Here is a 17,504-nt window from a genome sequence, read left to right on the forward strand (position 1 = left end):
GACAGATAATAGTTGGACCATCCTATGAATCTGGTTACCTGTTACATTTGGTTTATATGGCATGGTGATACTGGAGGTGTGGGTCCATGCTCATATTAAATGGAGAGCCAGCTATCTCAGGGACATGAAACTAGAGCAGCAGAATGTCTCCTCAGCTGAGCCATGCCAGTTATGGGATGAGCACCTCAAATTCTCATGATGACTTGGGACTGGGCAGACCAGGAGCAGCTGGCAGAAGTGACTCTGAAAACACTCAGTGTGGTGAATAATTGCACCTTTGTCATTAAAGAGACTCTCCAGGTTGTGAAGGTAGAATCCCAGCGTGACTCCTGGAGGTTGGGAAACGTCTGTGTTTTCCTTTAGAAGTCATTTGGCTCAGAATATCCACCAAGCTGTAACCCTTGTGTTTAACAAAAAAAGAGAAGCATGCCATTTCAAATGGGGAATCCCTAGGAGTCCCCTTCTGTGTTCTCCACATCATTTTGGATGTATTCAGCTGCCTGTCACTCTTTGATCACATAAGCTCTGCAGAGGTGTGACCTCTCTTTGGCAGCCTGAACTCTAGAGATAAAGAAAAAACTTAAATAAAGGGAAAAGTGACACATATTGTAAATATTCTACTGGAACTTAAACTATCACAGGTTGCTCTTCCCTCTCTCTTCTTTCTGCTACCTAATTTTTAGGAGAACAGGTCCTGAATCCTGTACCTGTAGGAAGCTTTTGGATATTATGAACCTCTGTTGGTGTATCACTTCCTCAGATACGATGAGCCTCTGTGGGCATATGCTTGCTTGCTGTGTGACTTTCTATGCCAGTGGGTTCAGGTTGTCTGAAATGTGATTAGATTTGTAGGCGTGACTGTTGTCAAGAGACTAAGTGTGGTAATATACACTGGATCCACCAAGACGGGCATCCTCTTTCTGATCTAAGAAATAAAGATATATTCCACACTGTCCTAGATAACCTGCTCAGTTATCTACAAATTCCACTGGGCATCCTGTCTTCTTATCTGCCTATCCATCATCTGTGTGTGTATCATCTTTCTTATAGTATCTAACTTCTATATCATTTGATCTATTTATCTATCCTACCATGTGTTATTTATATGTTTAATCTGTCTTTGCTATCACCTGTCAACCTGTTCATCTAGCCATTTATCCAGCTATCATCCAGCTCCATTATGCTTATGACGCCTATCATTCTTACCATCTGTCTTCTTCCTCCTTGTCTATTCCTAGCTCTCTATTATCTATCATCATCACCATGTATCTATTATGCATTTATAGCTACTCATGTATACCTATCCACCTACCTATCTGTCATCTATCAAGGTATTTGTCTACCATCTCTTACTGTCATTGTCATCCAGCAAATACTTATGTCTATCTCATGATTTACTGTTTCTCTCTCCATCCCCAGTGTGTGAAGAAAAATAGCAGCCTACTTGTGGAGCTGATGGAATGAGCATGGCCGTTAACTCATGTCCATCAGTGGAACAGAGAGAAATTACAATTAAAGTGACAGGGAGAGTTTTATATTATTGAATACTTTTTATTAGTGTCTGTTAAATGATAATGGACATTATTGTGATATTTTATATCTATATTTAATGTATTTTGATGCTACATATCCCTGACTATGTCCAAGTAGTCTATCTCCCTTTTTACTGATGCCTTCCTCTTTTCAACTACTCTCTTCTACTTTACTTTTTTTTAACCCATGAATTAGGCTTACTTATAGTACTGTGGGTGAGAGGTAGTTTACAGGGTCATGGGCAACTTCCCCATGGCTGTACCACTGAAGAAAATGGTTCTTCTCCCAGCAACCCTTAACTAACCCACAAATCCTCAGAGAGGGCCAAGGCCTCTCATTTTCACCCTCTGATCCATAATGGAATATTCTGGTCCTAAATGTATGCAGGTGTCATTTAGGCAATCATAGCTGCTAAATGTTAACAAATGCAAAGACTTTGTCATTCCCCAAAGACAGCATTCTACAACACTACCCTTTTCTCTAATTCTTAGATTCTTTCTGCTCCCCTAACACAGTATTATTGAGCCTTATAAAACATCCTAATAGAAGTCTCATTGGGGGCTAACTGTTAAACACTCTCTTACTCTCAGCACCTATCATGAGTCTCTTTAGCAATGACTTTTCCCAATAGCAGCTGACAGAGGAAAGGCTTTGTTGGACAGAACCTGACTTAGTCACCCATCAGAATCAAAGACAGTGTCATACATGCCTTTTGACAGTGTTCAATTGTTCTTGTGGTACTTCTGCTGGAAGTTAATGTTGAGCATCCATCCATTAAGAGTAGATTTGGGTGAGCTTTTCCAGGATAGTGCACACACAACAGCTTGTGATATGGACATCTGTTGGATGCCTGGAACACAACTAAAGAAAAGTGCAAGCTGTTTCTGTGGCTCTCTATATTGTTTGCCCATATAGAAGACACAGTACACTCATTGAACTTTCTAATTTTACCATAGAGAAGGACATTGTAGCAATGATGATTTAAAATCAAAGCTATTTCGTTCTTGGACCTCTATTTACCTCATTATATGGGCTCAGAAAAAATTCTTTGAATAAATTGGTCATTAATTTTCAGTGAACTTTTTTCTGGGTCCATGTTTAAGTTTACTGAATAAAGTCTTTTAAAGAATTTATCAGATATCTGCAACTTCCAGTCATAGCTCTAGCTACAGAGACTATAGTAACATGATGCCCCTGATTTCAAACAGTACAGTGATCAGTTAGAGTGCTAACCGTCATTGAAGGAAAGTGGTGTTGTGTGGCAGGTGCTTAAAGGATGTTTCTATGGAGGGACTTTTGGAAGAAAGACATGAGAGAGCAAAAGAATGAGCTATCTGGATATTGTCATATCCCGTTACTATAGCATAGCTGAGACCATTGACATATTAAAAGAAGAAAAATATTTGGACTCAGAATTGCTGCCATTCCAGTCATGATCCAGTTGGTCCAGTTGCTTTGGCGATGTTGGTGAGGTGGCCCATCATGGCAGGGAGCAAGCACATGGTGGAAGACAGATCTTCACCTCAGTGATTCAAAGTGATAAAGAGAAAGAAGACAGACTGGGATCCCTTCATTCGGTCCATGCCATTCCAGGACATGCTCCTAGTGACCTAACATTTCTATGACCTCTCAGTACTGGCGAGCACTGGGGACCAACCCTTCAACACCTAAGCCTTTGGGGGCCCTACAGAGGCAACTCATTGCAAGATGATTCTCTGCAGTTGCCAGATCCAGCAGGAAAAATGTAAGCAGGGGAATAGCAGGGTCAGCAGCTGTCCCTGCGGGGTCACAGAGGCTGCATTATGTGTGACAGTAGCTTAGGGGAAATGACCAGATTAGTGTTAAGTGCTCCACATGCAAATGGAGAATGTCATCTTGCCCAAAGTCCTGTAGTCTTAAAGGGATCTAACTGAGGCTTGATCCCAGGCGAAAGAGGCCGTGGCTTTTCTGTGGTACCCATTGGAGAGGAGCTTGCTGATGGAACATGTTCTCATTGTACCAAACTCCAAGGGACGCCTGTGCTTTGTGGTGTGGATGTTCAAGCGGAGTTGCTCAGACAGACGATGGTTGATTGTCTCCTTAGCTGAGGGAGGGATTCACGCTTATTTCTGATCTCTTATGGAAAACATACTTAGTGAATTGTATTTTGATAGTTTGCAAGGCAAAGCCATTTGGTTTAACTCTGCCCAACAATAACAGCTAAGTAAGAACTTAGTTTCATTTGTGTGTTTATATGTATAGTGCATATGTGTATATGCATGTTTGCATGTGTGCTGGCTTACATGTGGAAACCTGAGGTTGATATCAGCAATCTTCTATTGGTTCTCCTGCCTTATTCATGAACGCAGTACCTCTCAGTCAAACCCTTATCATAAGGCTAGTCGGGCCAGCCAGGTCGCCCTGGGATCCTCTTTTCTCTCTTACGAAGCGGGGATCATAGGTGGGCCACCACACGGAGCTGACATTTATGTGGATTCTGAAGATTCAAACTCTGGTCTTTACACCACCTGGCCAACACTTTAACCACTGAGCAATCACCCCAGCCCCCTAGCCCCCCCCAGTTCTGTTTATGGGGCATCTGTATTTTCTCTGGCAATCATGGACACAGCCACTGTGCATATCAGCGCTCTAACATTTTAGAGAGACCTTGTTGAATTTGAAGACAAATGGGTTGGTATTGAAAAAAGCCACAAGAAAGAAAAAAATTCAATATCGGGTGCTTTTTCAAATTTAATTGCTGCTTGTTTCCAGGCTGAAATGGACTCTGGAAGGCATGTTCTGGTTCCATTCACAGTCACAAAATGCATTCTGATGTGCCGCAAATGACACCGTAGCTCTGGGGTTTTCTCCGCTAGTCACAATGAAAAGAACCAATGAAAATGTTATTGCTTTATGATAACTACTTATGTGCTACTACAGCCAGCCCTAATTAGATTTATTTATAAGCTCAGTTTCTTAACTTGTTCTGACAGCCAATAGAAAAATCAGATGATTGTTTTAATGCAAATAACAAAATGTCCCACAACTGTCTGCACTGCCTTGTTCCATTTAGTCCCTGGGTTCAAATGTCCCTCTTGTTGGGGAGAGTCAGCGCCCTCGGAACAAAGTATCACCTGGGACAAAGTGCATTGCTCTAGTAACTGTATAATAAAATTTCTTTCTTTTTGGGGGGCGTTGTAAATTGTATGTTTGCATACATGTATGGAAGATGTATGCACATATATGTGTGAGTGCATGTGCTGGCATACAAAAGTCACCTCTGTGTATCTTCCTCTGTCATCTTATCTTTTGAGACTGAGTCCCATGACCTGGAACCTGAAACTCACCATTTTGGCTAGACTGGTTGGCAAACCAGTTCCTGGGATCTGCCTGCCTTTGCCTTCCTAGTGCTGGGCTTATGGGTGCCCACCCATAAGTTGACTGTGCAGGTGCTGGGACTCAAACACTGATCCTCATATTGGTGTGACAGGCATTCTCCAATGCAGCCACATCCCTCTCCACACACAGTATAAAATGAGAGTTCAATCCCTTTAAGTAATATGAGAAAGCTTCATGTTTTTAAAGGTCCTTAGGGTGTATCCATCCTGGTTGATAGTTTTCTGGGGCACTCACCACATTAATTATTTTCTTGGACTTCACACTTGGAAACGAGTGTGTTATTTGAAGAAATATGATACTGGATGGTGTTAAGTGATACAGACTATTGCTTACAACACATATCCAAGAACTCTGTCAAATTAAATGTTCATAAGTTGAGCCCTTATCAGCTTCCAGGAACTCATTACACTCCTTACAGGTATCTGAAGTATTTGTAGTGTTTGGTTCAAACACCTGCTTCATTGGTTACATAAGAGAAAGTGCAAGATTGACTTGTATGCTTAATTAGTTGCATTTCAGGGGGATGTGCACATGGATACAGATGTTTTGTGGATGGTAGAAGAGGGTGTTGGGTCCCTTGGAGTGGGAATTGCAAGTGGTTGTGAGCTGCTAGATATGGGTTCTGGGGAGCGAGCAAGCAGAGGTCCTCTTCAGGAGCAGTACTTACTGTGAACCACAGAGCCATCTCTCCAGACCTACCATGCATCTTTCAAAATAGAATAAAAATCTCCGGACCCAACTGAAGAGTATTTCTGTTGGAGAATAATAAATTGAAGAGTTTTTGAGCACCAGGCACGCTGTCTAGCTGTTTCTGTTTTCCTAGCCATCATGGCTGGGTTTTATGTTTCTTAGATAGCAGAGTTAGTTCCCTGTCGCCCAGCAGAGAATTTTATCACACTTCATCAGAAACTGCCAAACTTAATGAAAACCTCTTGTCAAGAGTGGTCAACACATCCTTGTTAAATTCAGCAGGAGTTGACACGATTGTGCTTCATTGTGGTGTCTTCTTCCGACAGATTCTTACCCTGATTACCAATGCAGCCTACAAGCCCGGGAGGGTACTGAGAGAATTACAGCTGGTGGAAGATCCAGAGTGGAATTCCCAGGAGGAGATACTCAAGGCAAAGTAAGTGTCCTCGGTTTGGGGAAAGGAGGAGTTGGTCATACTCCCCCTGCTCCCCTCTCCTTGGTTTGATAGTATCCAGGCAAACAGAAACAAATAGAAGGTCTGTTGTATCACAGCTCCGTGTGCTAGTGTAGACTTCCTGCCTGGATTAGTTTTAGTATCTCCGTATCAGAATGCTTAATAAAAGCAACTTAATATTTTTTCTCCTGGGTTCAAGTTCAGCCCGTGCTCACCTGGCTCCCTTTCTAGGTCTACTCTGTGGCAGGATGACATTATGGCAGAGGCTGTTTACATCATAGTGGACAGGAGAAAGGAGAGATGAGCTAATTAGGGATCATCTTCCAAGACAGTCCAACAGTGACCTATCTGTGCCAGCTTGGGGCCATTTTCTGAAATCTCTGCCACCTCCTAAAATAGAACTATCAATTAAGGACCAAATGCTTAATAAATAGTCCTGCGAAGGACATTTCACATCCAAATTGTAACAGTGACATTTCTGCTATACTGAGCTGCCTTGAGCATTAAGATTACTAATATGGAATGCAGATTTGTTTAACTAGTACTCTTGTATAGTGCTTGTATGTATATGTGTGCATTATATATGTGAAGGGATATATATATATGTATATATATATATATATATATATATATATACATATATATACACACACACATATAACATTCAGGTGTTTTTTTTTTGAAACAGAGTCTCTCATTTTCCTACAGTTGCCCAGTAAGCTAGGCTGTGTGGCCAGCAAGCCCCAGACATCCTTCTGTTTCCATGCCTCAAGTTTGGGGTGCACAAGCATATACCATCCCATCTGGCTTCTTTACATAGCGTTTGGAGCTTGAACTCTGGTCCTTAGGCTTGCAAGGCAAGCATTTTACCAACAGAATCTTCCCCACCCCTTAATCAATAATACATTTTAATGGCTAGACATTCAGAATCAAAACTTGTGTTTGTAAGCCCACAGATGACTTATTAGAAAGGAGAAAATCCTAGATGGGAGTGTTGTCCCCTGTCAATCACTGCACGATGCTTGTCAGCAGCTCTCGGTATTTGCTATCGAGACCCATTCATATCAAATAAAACATTCTCTGCTTCGGAATAGAAAAATAGTTAACATTTGAAGAAACTGACATGTCCCTTTGGCTTGGGTTAAATGGAGGGCCATGAGCACTGGGCTCCCATGTAGTTAGCCAACTTTCTGCTTTGACTTGGAACTTGGGGGGATGATAAGACTTTTTCTTCACTTTCTAATTTCTCGCCTTATTTCCTATTTTGTGGTAAGAGTTTCACAGCCAGGGCCTCAGTTAGGCATCCCAGGCTTTTAAAGTCTCACTGAGTTGCTCAGTCTGGCTATGTATGTGAACTTGAGCTCCTCCTGCCTCTGTTTCTTGAGTAGGTGGGGTCGAAGGCTTTGCGCTTCTCCATCTTTGAAGAGGAGAGCAGGTGGGCTGACATGCTTGCGTGTGACTATAGAGGAGGCCACAGGAAGTCCCTATCTCTGGTGCTGAGTGATGCTTAGTGTCTAAGAAGACCTAGCTTTCTCTCGTGGTTTTCCATGTGACCATAAAGAAAGCCCAGGATGACCTCACGCTTGTGGTCATCCTGCTCACACCTCCCACGTGCTGGGATCGCAGGTACGCAGCAGCACAGTCAGCCTAAGCTAGGATGGGGACTGTTGCACGACCGCTCGCTTCCTCCACTCTTCCCAGACCTTCCTGACTCTTCCTGGCACCGTGTATGTGGCTGGTGGAACAGTCTATGATCAGCTATCCACTCCACATCCCTGGTGTCGGCTTAGATCAGCCCTGTCATCTTCAATTCCGTATAAGCCATTTATGGTCTAATGACGCCCTGCCCAATCACCAGGGCAAGGGGCTGAAGGATGAGGAGAGAATTTGTTTTCCCAAAGAGGAAAGCCGATGACAGGCAAAATTACTTGCCATTATTTCCAGAAACCCTTACATGGGCTTCACGCATAGCATAGAAGAAACAAAGCAATTTTCTTTTTCTTATTTTAATATTCCATATTTGATGTTCAATAAGGGGAGGCTTGTCTGCCATAACAGAGCATTTTTATCTAGAATCCTATTATGGTGATTCCCTTCAAGTGTTTACGTAGAGAAATCCTTACTTCTCGCTTTCAAACTTTCCTGTACCGTTTACTGTATCCTAGAGGCACCTAAGGGCCATGGACAGAACCGGAACACAAACACCTTAAATCTCATTAAAAGCACTGCTCTTCCTAAATCAGCCAGAAACTTATTCCCTGACAGGAAGAGTTCATTTTGCAAGTGTTTGCACTTATTTTCATGTTACAGAGTCGATGGGAGCTTTTATTAAATCCAGCCTGATAGAATTGAAGCAGACACCTTGCTTTCCAGCCTGCTCAATTACAAAGGCAACATATTACCTCTCCTATCAAGGCTGGCAGGGAGGTCCTCAGCAAAAGCTTACAAGGTTTCAGGAGGAAATGCCTGTCTGCACGGGGTTTCTCCCTGCCTGATCCTAGCATTTCCTCTAAGCAGCTGCTAATGATGACAGCATGCTGTCAGCACGAGCCCTGGTGACAGCCCTGTCTGCTGTGTCACCTCTTTGCTTCTCATGGCAAATGACAACTTTTTAGATCCCGACAATGTGGCTGTGCTTTTCTCCATGCAAATGAGAGATGATCGGAGAGTGAACCAGCCTCTTCCTCCACACTGAAAGGCAGGCACGGTCTCTGTCGTGGATGAATTAACTTAGCAGAGGTTAGACCTGGACTTTGAGATTGTAGCCACGTTTGTTGTCCAAGATGAACTGTAATGTGACAGTGTCTTCCTCCCAGAGCTGAGGACCTGGGATAGCCCCTCCCCAGGGGGAGGGGTCAGTGCCTGTTGTCAGTTGGCTTCTGTGATTGCTCATTGGTTTTTTGTTTTGTTTTGTTTTGTTTTTTGTTTTTTATTTTAAAAATGTCTTTATTAGCATACATAAATTATACATACTAACTAGTTTTATTGTGACATTTTCATCCTTGTATATAAGGTGTGTTTTGATTGTAGCCCCTCCCCCACCGTTTCTTACCCCCCACCCACTCCTCAGATCCTCTTCTTCACACCTAGTGATCTTCTACTCCTATCTCCTCCCCTCCCTCCTCCTTCTTTTCTCCCTTCTCCTGAGCTACCTCTTATTTCATGACCCTGGGAGTTTCATTAGCGTTGCTTAAAGGTGCATGGGTAGGAAGATATTTATAGATATATGAACAACCTACCTGTGGCTATCCCAGAGAGTGAATTCTCTCCCTCCCTGGTGTGTGTGTGTGTGTAGGTGGATGAGTGGGGATATATTTTTCTCAAAGAATAAAGAGAGATTTCTCTAACAAGATAAAAGTGTCCTCCAGAAGATTTTTTTGACCTGTAAATAAAATAAAACTCAGTGTGACCCCATGCAGTGCTCTGTCAGCATTTTCCCTACATTCCCATCAACCACGCCTTTCACACTATTAAGGAAATGGTTGCAGGGTTTGGACAACACGCAAGAGGTGCACCTTATCGTTCCTCAGCACGTGTCTGAAAACTGGACCTCCTATACCGACAAAGGGAAAATACATTCTGACGACATTTGCTGAGACATTTTGTATGGAGAAATTACCCTCTGACAAATGTAAATATTCCAAGCTACCTACATTATTCTGAGGTTTTTTTTTTTAAAGATTTATTGTATGTATATGTAGCTGTCTTCAGACACACACCAGAAGAGGGCATTGGATCCCATTACAGATGGTTGTGAGCCACCATGTGGTTGCTGGAAATTGAACTCAGGACCTCTGGAAGAACAGTCAGTGTTCTTAACTCCTGAGCCAGCTCTCCAGGGAATTTTACTCTCTGCTTTAGGGGGAGCTGAAACCATTGTCCATCTAGAAACACGGAAATGTTTCCCACATATTGTAAAGTTTCTTTTTATCTTATCTCCTATTTGGATGGTTTTGAGCCTGTGTTGGGGAAGCTGGGTTGAAGATCTACAGATTTCCCCACAAGGCTTTTGTTACAGATCTGCTCCACCTCACTCTCTTGTGGACAGAGGCAACAAGGCTACATTGGAATTTGTCTCTGTGGGAGTTGTGCTAACTCTGTATAGGCAATGGCTGGCTTTGTGAGTTCTTACCATCTTGTCTTCTTTGGACATTTCCCAAGCATGTATGTTATGAACAGAAGGTTGTGATCCTGCAGCATCCTGTGGAAATCTGGAAAAAGGGATTCTCATACTGAGGATGTTCACTGTAAAAGACTTGTGTGCCCATTTGTTAATTCTTGTTTGCCTGGTTTAAGGAATCATGATTTGCCCTGACTGAGGAGCCTGCTGAATGGGGGCTGTGAGCGGGATGTTAGCAGTGAGTGAGTTAGAGTTATAGCTAGGGAGGGCCATGGGTTTTAACTGTAGCTGTGTGTGTGTGTATCACAGTATGTGTGTCTTTTGCTATGTGTGTGTGTCATAGTGTGTGTATTACATCTGGGGTTTCAAAACAGCAAGACTCTAAGAATGGCTTTCTGTGACTCCTGTACAGTGTTAGTGCTACACTCTTGCTTCTTCTCTAGACAATGAAATTTGCTTTGTATCAGGCCTGAGAGTCGGCCCTCTTGCTCAGGTTTTCAGATGCCAGCCAGAGGCTGCTGTGGCAATAAATCCAGACTCTTGTCCTGGCCCATCATTGTAGTCACATTGTCAGCCTTGGCTTCTGACAGCAGGATACCTGGTGTACACACCCAGTCAGAAGCGGTTTAGGAAGGAAGGACCTTGTGTCCACAGACCTTCGGAGGTACCTGCCATTAGTAGCTTATGGCAGCTCTGGGATTAGAGAAGCAATCTTGATTATCCTGAACCCAATCACTAAATCCTTTTTGCTTCCTCCACAGTTGATGGCTAGGTAGGAGCTGTCCTAGGAGAGGCCTAGGCAACTTTTGACAGTTGAGGCAGACCCTGAGCCATGGCTGAACACTGTGTGCCTGCAGCACCATGCCACGAACCGTTAGAGCTAGATCCCCAGAGTAATAGTGTCTTGTTGAATTACAGCCCTCTACCCAGGCACTGCACCCTCCTTGCTCAGTCCTTTCACCTTTACATCATCTAGACAGACATGTAGGAAAAACATCATTATTTGACTGTGATTTAATTCTTATTTCAGTACATTTACATGGGCTTTTCCAAGTGACGGGGAGGGGGGTGCGTTTTAGCAAAGCACTCTCTTCATTATAAGACAGTACAATGACACACGTGTGCAGTTGTCTTAATGAATCCCCTGACTTTGTGTGCTCCCTTTAAACATTACTGAGGCAAATGACAAAGCTCCTGTATCCAGGGAACCTGCCTGACATAGGGAAGGGGAAGAGATGCTTTTCCTTTGCCCATAGGAAGTGGTCCCACTCTGCCCATGTCTCTTGATGTGTTTTGTGACTGTAGACTTGGGAAATGTGAAGAGCATGTCTTTGAGTTCCCCTTCCCAGTTTGGCATCTGACCTGGTGTTCTCATTTCTCCTGCCATTGGTGTCATGCCATTTCATTTTATTTCCCGCAAAGAGACTTAAGATTCTTAATACCAAGGTCTTCCAAGCAGAGTTGGAGGGCCACAAACAGGATAAAGATAAAACTTACAAGGGAGAAAAAAATGTACCTGTAAAAAGTTTATCTTCTCTGCTTCCTACAAACAGTGGGGTGCACCATGTTCTCAGAGTGGGGCTATTCTTGTCGTGAAATGCAACAGCAGTAGAAAGTAAGACCTTCTCTCTGCAAAGTGCAGCTGTCCTAGGCCACAGGGAGGGCTGTCTCTCTACAGAGGGTCCATGCAGGTTCTAGGGAAATAATTAACATCGATAGCAAAGCTATCAGCTTTAAAACATGGCTTTGTCTACCAAGCATGGGTGTGAGCTCTTTCCGTACAGTAAGCCATCGTAGGGATTGGAGAGGAAAGATGGCCGGAGTGCTGGGTCATGAAAGGCCAGAGATTAAATACAAACTACTGTTTCAGGTTAGAGTTTGCTTGTTTGCTTTTCTGTTGAGACTTTGAAAATGGCTTGTTAGGGAAAACACTGGAGACTTCAGGAAGACATTGAATTTTAAGAATCAAGATGAAGGGTCTGGAGAGGTAGCTCAGTGGTTAAGAGCACTGGAGAACATTGTTTTATTACCTTTAGTCTGTGTACATTTGGACAGGGTCATATGTGCACATGAATGCAGGTGCCCATGATGACTAGAGGCACGGGGTCCCACTGGAAGAAGAGTTACAAGGGGTTGTGAGTCATCTGATGGTACTGGGGACTGAATATGGGTTCCCTGAAAGAGCAGCTCCCATTCCTAACTGCTGAGTCACCTGCCACTCTAGGCTTGGATCAAGGCTTTAACCTGCCCGTTTTTATGATCTCCTTATCTTAGAGTATCCATCCTTTGAACATGTTCTCTGGGCTCTGTGACGATGTTTCAGGAAAGGGTTCGTTGCACTTCTCTCTGTGGGCAGGACTGGGGAGTAAATGATGTCCCCAGAAGTGGGTTTGTGGAGCCACCTGTCACTCTGGCTACCCTAATGGTCAGATTATCGTGAAGTGGTTTGCTCTTTTGTATGGATCCTTTGAGACTTCAACCATACGGAAGCCTATTACTGAAGTAGCTCTAAAGCAGCTGGTGTCTCCTAGTCCCAGGACTTCCAGAGTGGAAGGGTGACTTTACAGGACTTCGTGAAGGGGGTTGTTTTGTTTTGATTTTTTTTTAAATATGCTTCTCTTGATTGTGACCTTGCTTGCCTGGTCACCGTACTGTACAGATGCCACTTATGAATAATGGAGATTGTCCCGCATCTCAACAATGCACTGTGCCATCTGGATAAACGATGCCAATTTCAATGATTTGACTTTGCATAGCTTTTCAAGTCACATTCACCATCCAGTTTGCACCCACACTTTCAAAAACTGAAGAGTACCCATTAGATCTTATTAGCTTCATTCTGAGAACCATGACAGATATGTACTGTGCTATGCTATGCTATGCCACGCCACACCACACCACACCATACCATACTACACATACCACACCACACCACACCATACCATACCATACCATAGACTATGCCATCCTAGGCTTGGCTATGAGACTATGTGTAACATGGTGAGAACCTGTCACACAGAAGTCTTTAGGGTCAATACTATTACCATGCTCTTTGTGCCCACCAGAGAATCATTCTCCAACATGCCCAGCAAGATTACAAGAAAGTATAAAGAGAAAATAGAAGCCACCCACAGTGCACTACGTTATTAGAAAACAGAGATCTCACTTTGGGAGTACACTTAAGCTGGTTGGTTTTGGTTGTTGCCGTTGAGGTGACAAAATGTCCCCACTGAGGAGAACGTGGGAGGAAAACATGGTTTGGGCTTGGAGAGTCTGAAGTTTCATTCTGTGGTGGAGCAGTGTGGTGTACAGTGAATGGAGGCACAGAGCTGCTCACCTCGTGTGAGTGATCAAAAGGGACTAGGGACAAAATAGAGGCTTGCCCTAGTGACTCATTGTCTCCAGCTAGGCCCCACCCCCAAGGTCTCCTGCTTCTCAGTAATGCCATCAACTTATGAATCCACCGAGAAATCACTCTGCTGACCAATAGGCAGCTCGTGATCTAGTCGTCTCCCCAAAGCCCCAAGGCTTGCATCCATACATCTAGCACCTTTAGGGGACACCTCAGATTCAAACCTTAACAATGTTGTGTGTCTCCAATCCTGTGTCTCCCGCAGGCTGCATGCACCCCACGAGAGCTATAAATGAGACCCAACACTAAACTTACTTGAAACTTTGTGATCTTTTAAAAAAATGTCTTTATTTTTATTTTGTATGTATGGGTGTTTTGCTTGTGTGTACATCTGTGTACCTACCATATGCCTGCAATGCCCTCTGAGGCCAGAAGAGGGGGTAAGACCCTCTAGAACAGGAGTTATAGATAGCTGTGAGCCACCTTGTGGGAATCCCAGCTCCATTCTCTGGAAGCATAGCCGATGCTAAGAGAACCAAAGAGCCATCTCTCCAGACTTGACAGTCTTGCCATTTTAAAAATGGATTAAAACAACCCCACCAACAAATAACTTCATGTGCAGTTCTCGAGTGTAACTTCGTAGGTGACAATATCTGAATCTGTCACAGTGCCAAAAGGTCAGACACACCTACCAGTCTCACAGTTTGAAAATGAACTCACTGTTGTTATTCTGTCCGTTATTGTCCAGATACGGGGGCAAAACATACAGGGCCGTGGTCAAGATCGTGCGAACAGCAGACCAAGTGATGAATTTCTGCCGGCAAGTTTGTGCCAAGCTGGAGTGCTGTCCAAATTTACTGAGCCCTGTGTTGATCTCTGAAACCTGCCCAGAGAACTGTTCGGTCCACACCAAAACCAGATACAGTGAGTATGAAGAAGACAAAGACACCGGATATGCCTGAGCTCTGCGGGGCTGCACTTGGGGGCCTGTTCGTTCGTTCGTTCGTTTGTTGTCTATTTGTTTGTCTTTTTTTTTTTTTTTTTTTTTTTTTTTTTTTTTTTTTTTTTTTTTTGTTTTTAACTCTTTGCAGACTTCTTCATGTGAGTACCTGGAGAACTCTTTAAGATTTTTCTGTTGCCGATCCATGTATGTTTTAGCCTGAACAAAGAAGGGGATGAGATGGATCAAACAAGGGGTGGGGGATTGTCACTAGAAGGTTTTGGGAAAGGAGAAGTGAGAACTTCAGAGGACCAACTGATTCCTAACCTGCATGCATGAAGGAAGCACTTTATAAATCGATATTAGTAATGTTCACAGACTCTAATTTCTTGTCCTGGTATAAGTTTAGGATTTGTAATAACAATACTTTTTTTTGGTTTTTTTTTTTTCCTGTAACCAAGGCTAGCCTAAAACTCATGCTGTGACTAGGGCTGGCTTCCCACTGTCAGCACTCCTCCTGCCTCTGCTCTTTTGTGTTGGAATTACAGATGTGAATGAGTCCTTCAGTGCTGCCCAGTGGTTCTTGCATATCAAGAGGGAAAGTCTTTGCAATGTTACCTTTCTGCCCAGACCCTGTCTGCTTCTCCTCTTCTTAGGTAATCCCCTCAACACTCTCTCAGGCTCCTCTCCATCACTGGAGGATTCAGAAGCCATCCTCCCTTCCTTCCCAGCTACCTTTGCTTTGCCACTGCTGTGCAGGACTCTGAGTTGGTCCCACTTTTCCATCCTGTAATGCTTGTGACTGTCACCCCCCACCACACTGAGAGACCTCTGCCACCACAGACAGCTTCCACTGCCATCATTTCTTCAGTTCTGAGAACTTATTTTCCCCCCACCCTGGTTAGCCTTTATCACTGTAGAAGCCTCTACCTTAGACATCTCAAGCTCTGAGAACTCCAGTGTACAGCTTCAGAGCTTCCTAATCTCCCCTTAGTCATCTCTGGTCCTGGGGCCAGGAAAAGGAAGTTGGATCTGCCAGCCCAGGTTCCAGCCACTTTAGAGATAAAGGATGCACGTAGTGTGGTCAGTGCTCTGAACCACAGCTACCTGTGGTATATCAACTGCTTTTTTGGAACCAGGGATATGAATATGGTCAAGATACTATTCATACTAAGGCTCTTATGTACAAAACCAGACAGACTCCAAACACATGTGCGTGTGCTTGCACACACACACACACACACACACACACACACACACACACACAGAGAGAGAGAGAGAGAGAGAGAGACAGAGACAGAGACAGAGACAGAGACAGAGACAGAGACACAGAGAGAGACAGATAGAGGGAAAGAGAGAGAGAGAAACTTGGCAAATCAACCTTCCACTCCCAGTCCCTGGCATAGAACCCAGGCTTGCTCCTCCCAAACAGGCATTTTGCCACTGAGCCCCATCCACAGGCTGTGTTGCTTTGAGACAAGGTGTCTCAGTTGTCTTGTTGCTGTGGTTGATTACATATTCTGATAACAACTTCGGGGGAGGGGGGATTTATTTTGGCTCACACTTCCAAGATACAGTCCACCATGGCAAAGAAATTACAATGGCAGGAACTTGAGAGGGGTAGTCACGACACATCCGTAATCAGGGGACATAGCATGCAGGGAGTCCATGGTAGTTGTCAGCTTGCCAGCTCACCTCCCACCTCTATAACCAGGTCAAGATAACTCCCCACCTGAACAGCCGGGCGATTCTAAAGTCTGCCAAGTTGACAATGAGCCCTAAGCGTCACCTAGAAAGTCCCTGTGTGACTTAGATTCCCTGTACAGCTTTCTCTATCCTCAGGGTGCTCACAGCCCCTGTTCATTTCTACATCACCTTACCTTGGGCCAGTGCCAGGGTCAGCAAGGGTCACTGGGTAGCTATTGCTCTTGAAGGTAACTAACTTGACCGAGGACTCAAGTTGTAAATAGGTTCTTCTGTATTCCCTAGACAAAAGGGAGAAGGGGTCATCATTGTCACCTGCAAGTGAACTAAAAGATGATTCTGCATCCCATGCCACCAAATTGCAAAAGGCTAAGATTCCTCAGAGTGAGTATTGCTGTCACTGGAAACTGAGGTACAGTGGCAGGGGAAAAACAAACAAACAAAGAAACAAACAAAGAAACAAACCAAAGTAGCTGTTGGTTAAAATTGTGACTAGTGAGGCCAGAGATCTCCCAGTGGGCTGTATGGCTCTGTGATGAACCCATCATTGACTATAATCTCAGTAAAACTGTCTTCCTCCCTGCAGCCTATTATTATGGAAAAAGAAGAAGGGTCATTCAGTCTTCACTTAGAGTCAGCAACATCGAAACTCCACCAAAATCAACCAGAAGAAGGAAACGACGGAAATCAGTCTATGTACAGAAGAAACGGAAATCTGCTATGGGCGTCCCAGCAGCCGTCCCAGCAGCCGTCCCAGCAGCCGTCCCAGCAGGCATCCCAGCAGGCATCCCAGAGGTCATCCCAGTGGGTATCCCACAGAGCATCCCAGAGAGCATCCCAGAGGACATCCCAGAGAGCATCCCAGAAAGCATCCCAGAGAGCATCCCAGAGGGCATCCCAAAGGGCTCAGCACAGGTACACTGTCCTTAAAAGGCTTCCAGCCCTTTTGATTAGAAGGGTTTCGTTTGTTTTCTAATTTAATTTATTATTTATGTGTGAGTGGGAGCAAGATACTGAGGGTGGAAAGGGAGTGGGAAAGCATTGGGAGGATGAGAACGCAGACGTATGCTTGCTGTGCCGCAGTTGTGGAAGGTACAAACAACTTTTGAGAGTCTGTTGTCTCCTCCCACTGTGGGATCACAGGATCGGAGAAAAAGGCTGTCTGGTTTGTGCATCGTGCACGTTTGCCTGCCCTGTTTGGATGTTTTGGGGGATGCTAGGCAAGCACTCTACCATTGAGCTGCAACCTGTCCCTTGCAGTTTTGAGACGTCTCCCTATGTAGCTCAGAGTGGCCTTGAACATTGTGTGTGTGTGTGTGTGTGTGGGAGGGGT

At 44.1% G+C, this 17,504-nt stretch overlaps 1 protein-coding gene across 8 annotated transcripts in view; it reads left to right on the forward strand.

The window, feature by feature from the left end:
* Sfmbt2 (Scm like with four mbt domains 2) overlaps positions 1-17,504 on the forward strand; it is a 211,532-nt gene that overhangs the window by 179,181 nt on the left and 14,847 nt on the right. For 7 of the 8 annotated variants that reach the window (XM_029469511.1, XM_029469521.1, XM_029469517.1 and 4 more), the window contains 4 exons: positions 5,928-6,037; positions 14,276-14,451; positions 16,457-16,555; positions 16,758-17,086. In XM_029469511.1, the coding sequence (XP_029325371.1) occupies positions 5,928-6,037; positions 14,276-14,451; positions 16,457-16,555; positions 16,758-17,086 (714 nt within the window). The remainder of the gene's footprint in view (positions 1-5,927; positions 6,038-14,275; positions 14,452-16,456; positions 16,556-16,757; positions 17,087-17,504) is intronic. The other variant, XM_029469524.1, reaches the window with a different exon arrangement.

This window comes from Mus caroli, chromosome 2, assembly GCF_900094665.2.
Source record: "Mus caroli chromosome 2, CAROLI_EIJ_v1.1, whole genome shotgun sequence".
Lineage (NCBI taxonomy): Eukaryota > Metazoa > Chordata > Mammalia > Rodentia > Muridae > Mus > Mus caroli.